The sequence below is a fragment of the Charadrius vociferus genome, unplaced genomic scaffold (genome assembly GCF_000708025.1).
Source record: "Charadrius vociferus isolate BGI_N301 unplaced genomic scaffold, ASM70802v2 scaffold794, whole genome shotgun sequence".
In the NCBI taxonomy this organism is placed as follows: Eukaryota; Metazoa; Chordata; class Aves; order Charadriiformes; family Charadriidae; genus Charadrius; species Charadrius vociferus.
In genome coordinates, this window is record NW_009647837.1 from 63,903 (window position 1) to 69,255 (window position 5,353).

The 5,353-nt window shown below is 60.5% G+C and overlaps 2 protein-coding genes across 2 annotated transcripts in view; both read right to left on the reverse strand.

Annotated features, from left to right (window-relative positions):
- Positions 1–1,613, reverse strand: part of MYO1A (myosin IA) — a 16,773-nt gene extending 15,160 nt beyond the window's left edge. The window contains exon 1 of the mRNA XM_009882818.1: positions 1,590–1,613. Coding sequence (XP_009881120.1) covers positions 1,590–1,613 — 24 coding nt within the window. The remainder of the gene's footprint in view (positions 1–1,589) is intronic.
- Positions 1,614–1,951: 338 nt separating this feature from the next.
- Positions 1,952–4,829, reverse strand: TMEM194A (transmembrane protein 194A; the record flags this gene model as incomplete). The annotated part of the gene is made up of 8 exons (XM_009882819.1): positions 1,952–2,153; positions 2,433–2,606; positions 2,956–3,181; positions 3,421–3,535; positions 3,750–3,843; positions 4,004–4,076; positions 4,404–4,614; positions 4,708–4,829. Coding segments are annotated over 8 exons (1,217 nt in total), but the record flags the coding sequence as incomplete, so codon positions are not given.
- Between the last annotated feature and the right edge of the window lie 524 nt (positions 4,830–5,353).

The following is a 5,353-nucleotide window of genomic DNA, read 5'->3' on the forward strand; positions in this document are numbered from 1 at the left end:
CCCGTGTCCTCCGTGGGGTCCCGGCTTGGCTGAGCAGCTGCCGCCCCCCGCTCCCCTCCCCGTCCCGGCAGCACGTAGCAGGAACAAATGGAGAAAAGCACTTGCAGCCAAGCAAACAAAGGGAGCTTCCTCCCAGGGCTGCGGGAAACCGGGGCAAGGTACAGGGGCTGGCAGAGCCAGGAGCACCCAGGGCTGCTCCCGGGGAGAAGACGCCGGCCCACAGCCCAGCCGGGGGAAGAGATCCGTGAGCACCGTCAGTCCTGCCACAGGGAACCATCACCCAGAGGCCCGTTCCTTGTCCCCCAAGCACCGCGCAGCATCCTTGGCAGAACGAGCTCCTATGGGCAGACATGCCGGAGCTGAGGACAAGCCCTAAGGTGGGACAGGCAAACGAGGCTCATTACCTACAAAATACATCTTTATTAAAAATATAATGTCATTAACCACACAGAGGGTACAAAGGGATGTAGTAACAGGCTGATGCTCACACCAGAGCAGAGAGAAAAGCGCAGCGAGGGCAGGGGACTAAACCTGGGACACAATCAAACCAAAAGCAAAAGCTGCGGCAGTGGCGCAGGCGAGGTGTGGGCTGGACTATGGGAGCCGGGCAGCAGAGCAGCCGTGGGGCAGCAAGACTGCTGGAGGGCAGGTTTATTGCTTGGAAAATTGCATAGATTGGGGTGACCCCTCCAGCTTTGTGCTTCCACAAGGCGAAGGACTGGCGGCGCTGAGCTGGTTCCCGGGGAGCACAGCCGCCTCCCCAGTGCGGGGAGTGGGAACACATCCTATCCCCTGCCTGCACCAGTTGGGAGAGAAGCGCAGTGGGGCCGGACTTCAGTAAGTTAAAGGTGGAGGGCACCAGTTTCAAGGGGACAGGGAGCTGCCAGCGACGCAGGGAGGAGGAAGCATATCCACACTCATCCTCAGCCCAGGGACCACCTGGCAGAGGCGTGGGGAGGGGGAGGCTGAGCACAGCCTCCAGCACACCACAGCCGCTGTAGGGTCAGGGACCAGATAGACCTCCAGGCTGCCTTCTCCTGAGCTCTACGACATTCACATGGAGGGGCCGGCCGAGCCGTGTCTCCGCCAGGAAGATGCTAGGGTTTTTGGTATCCGTGTGGGATTTAAGCCAAGGCAGAAGCACAGCCCAAGCAGCTGGAGCCCTCTGGCATCTTTGGTAACAGCAGGAGGAGGAGGAGCAGCAGGTCACCTGCCGCCCTCTCCCTCCCCACAGCAGCCTGGCAGCAGGCAGATGCTGAGCACGCAGGTACTGGTGGGACAAGTCCAAAGTTCCTCTTGTGCACATCACCCTCGCAGGCACCTGCACGCAAGACCTTTTGCTCTGTCCCCACCCCGGCAGGCAGAGACGTTCCCGGCACAGCCAGGGTGACCGCTGGCCAAGAGGCAGCAGGGTGTGGACAAGGGGCTTCTGTCTGCCGGACACAGCAGCAGCGCTGAGGGATGGGGCTCAGGGTGTTCACAGGAGCCCAATCAGTGCCCCGGCCTGGGAAGGAGGTCCCTGTCCCTACGATTCACGCGCTGAGAGCCCACAAGCACCCGCACCAAAAGCCAGGGTGGCTCCAGTCCACCTTCAGGCAGGACCAGTCCCCCATTTTGGCAGCAGTGCAGACCTCGCCTGCCCTGCGGTCCCCAGCTGGGACCAGCTCCCTGCGTCTCCCCTGCCAACACCCAGGGCTGCGCTGACAAAAGCTTTCGCGCCTCAGCTTGGCAGGAGCTGCCTGGGGAAGATGAGGGCGTGAGCCCCCCTTGTTCTCCCGCCAGGCTCTGCTGCAGAGGTCACGGCAGCCCAGCTCGGGGGGGGGTGGGGGGCGCCGCGAGCAGTCGCGCCAGCTCTCCCCAGCAAATGGGGTTTTGTGCTCTGCAGGCGTCAGGGCAGTGGAGAAGCAGTGGCAGTTCTGCCCCTCACTCTGTGGGCCTGGGGCAGCTGACCTCAATCAGCATCCAGGTGGTTGTGGATCAGGGAGTAACTCATGTGATTCTTGTTAAGGGAGTCGTTGTCATCATCATCATCGCCCTCCTCCTCCTCGAAGAGCTGGTCCTCGAGGAAGATGCCGCCCAGGCCATACTCCTGCTCGTGGACAGAGACCTCGTTGGGGGTGACGTGACAGGCGCCGCCCACAAAGTCAGCAAACCTGGGAAGAAGCCGCAAAGAAGGGTGTTGTGCATGCATGCCTGGCGGCCTCCTGCAAGGTCCCGGCACCCAAGCAGCCGGGGTGAAGTGTTTCAGTGCCAGGACCGGGCGTTATCTGTCCTTCCCCGTGGCACGCCCTGCTTCTACACACCACGGACTTTCTGTGCCTCCGTGTCGCTATCTCTAAAGCCAGAGGTGACAGCACAGAGCGACCGCGGGCTTTCAGAAGCACACGGATAGGCAGGTCGGCCAGCCCGAGCACACTGTCAGGGAACATTACCTCTTGGGAGACTGGATGCGGGAGACCGCAGTCCAGGCGGAGAAGTCTGGGCTTCTGCAGTAGTTTCGAAGCTCCTCAAGGGCCTTGCGTGTCTCCACCTCACCCTGGACCCGATACTCCTCCTCCGTCAGCAGGCGCGGGGGGCTCGGCCCAACCCTGGTGCTATGCATTCTCCTGTCAGCAAAGCAGCACCAGTTACTGCCCGCCCAGCCGGGGCAGGACCCCCAGCGCAGGCCCAGCTCCCGGGGCAGCTGGGGCAGAGCTGGTGGTAGGAGAAGCGGAGCATTTCCCTCCGGCCTCTGCTTCTCGCTCCCGAGGGAAGCTCCCAGGCATGAGGAGGAGCAGGGCACTCTCCTGCACAAACCCCAGAGAAGAAGGGACACAACACCGCCGTTATACCCAGCCCAGCCCCAAACCTCAATGAAAATGCCCTGGTTCTGTGACACAGACTCCATCTAGCAGCTCATCCACGCCTGAAAATGTCTGGGAATCAGACGCAAGCCGTGGTACTTGCAGTCCTCACCTGTAGGCAGCGAAGGCCCACTGCACGGGGTAGTCCACGTTCTTGGTGCAGACAGCAATGACCACCAAGGCCAAGGCGATGGGGTGGATCTGGATGCCCGAGTACATCAGCAGTAGGCCCAGGAGCTGCAGGGCCCAGGAGAGGAGGTTGATGCTGCGCTCATTCTCCAACGGGCCGTACCTGTAGCACACACCGAAGCTCACGAAGCCGACGAGCAGCAGGTAGCCTGCGGGAGAGCAGATGGATCAGGCAGGTACGAACCAGCAGGCTCAGCCTGGCTGAGCAGCGTGCGTCAGGGCTGCAGTTAAACCTGACGCTGCAGCCGGCCTCTCTCAGGAGCGTGAGGAGCAGCGTCTGCAGCAACGAGGGAGGCAGGAAGCCTCAGCATTTTCCACCAGCACGTTGCAGCTCCGATAGGAGACACGCAGACTGGTGAACCAATGAGTCTGAAGGGCTCACACCTACCTAGGAGGTACTGCCAGTAGGACTTGCAGATCTCCCGCAGGTTCTTGAAGATCAGCTGGAGCAGGTACAGGGAAAAGGACCAGCCTCCTACCAGCAGGAAGTAAACAGGACTTTTCTAGGAGAGGAGATGGGAGACGGGAGACTCAAGACAGGCAGTGGGCAGTGATGGGTACCTCCCCGCAGCTGCCGAGCCTTGCTCCATGCAAAGCCAGACCCACAACCCAGCACCACAAGGCCGCGTGCTCCAGCGCTCTCACCAGAACAACCATACAGGTGTAGGAAGGGCTAACGCTGTGAAGTGTCTCCCCCCCAGGCAGCCTGGCACTCACCTTGGGCATGACCTTGGACATCATGTAGACGAGGATGAGCAGCGAGGCCAGCAAGCCAAAAGTAATCCCGGCTGAGTAGTAGAAGAGTTGGCTCCTGCAGAGATCACATGTGCACAAGGTGTTTTACAGCTCATAGATGTCTGTGCACAAACATACCCACTGGGAACAACCTGCTGTGAGCCTGCAGAGCCGATCAGGCACTGCCCACCCAACCCTCCTCACCCCCAGCTCACAGGGGAAAGGAGGTGACCCACCTGCTCAGCATGTCTCCACAGAAGAACAACAACAGGCCCAGGAAGGAAACCAGGAACAGCTTAGGGTCAAAGCCTGGAAAGAGAGTGAGCCCAGGTTGAGAGGAACCCTGGCACCATGCCCCCTGGGTCGAGCTCCAGCCTTGGCTTGCGGTCACAAGGACAGGCAAGGGGCAGCATCCCAGGTGAACCTCCAACAAGTGCCCTAAATTCCCCCAATTTATATCCCATGGACGAAGACACGCTTCTCTCTGAGGTCCCATTTTCCTTCCCAAGAAAGGACCAGCCCTGCTGGCCCTCAGACCATGAGCTTGCCCAGCCATATCCTGGTTGCCTCTCGAGAGTGCCAGCGCAGCCAGACCTACTTCCCACTCCAGAAGCCCCCGCCATGGAGGAGACGTACGTCGGAAGAGGACGACGCAGTATGTGGTGCTGGCCTCCAGCAGCTCAACCTTCAGGCAGGTTTTGTTGCTGTAGAGATCCACATCGATGCTGGTGTCGTTCAGCTTCTCCTTCAGAAAGGAGAAAATGACGTTCCACATGTTGAACTTCTCCAGCTCCTCCTCGCTGTCCACCTGGGTGACTCGGATCATCCGGCTGCTGTTGACCCGGATCTGCGCAGTGGGGGAAGCAAACAGGGGCATGGCCGCAGCTGCCAGAGGGGCTCAGCCCAGCCAGACCCAGGAGGACCTGCCTTCTCCTCTCACCTGCGTCCTGGTCCATATGTCGTTCCATTGCGGGACGCGCGTGTTGGTGTAACAGAAGTGGTGAGAAGCTGAGAGATGGTACGGATGGCCCTCGTGGAGTGGGAGGACTGACTCCCTGGCGTCTGTGCAATACAGAGCAGAGGAAAGTGATTCAGCAACGCAGACCAAACGTGAGGGCCCTGTTCCCATCTGCTTCACCCACCAAGACACAGGCCCACCTTCCCTTCCTGGAGTTCCCCCTGTTAAGCATACTCTGGGTGAACAAAGACAAAAGTAATTCCTCTGTTTTCCTCAGAGCACGCTGTCTGGTTCCTTTCTGGGAAAACCCTGTCGCTGGGACTGTCAGAAACAGCACAGACTCATCCCGTGTTCCCCTTTCCAGCACGACTCCTTGTTCTAGAGCTATCCCCATCGCAGGGGAAACTAAATTTGAGCACACCTCCTGCATGAACTTGCCCCCTGAGGTGAAGGAGGCTCCCAAACCCCACAGAGGGCCCAGCAAGACCGGCAGATCTGGACAGCGAGACACCAAAAGCCCGGTCCCTCCACCACCCTCTGCCGCAGCAGGAGGCCGCAGGCCCCGGGCTGCGCTCTGACAGTGGGTGGGCCGCGCTCGGGGGCTCCCCGGGGCACAGCGCACACCCCT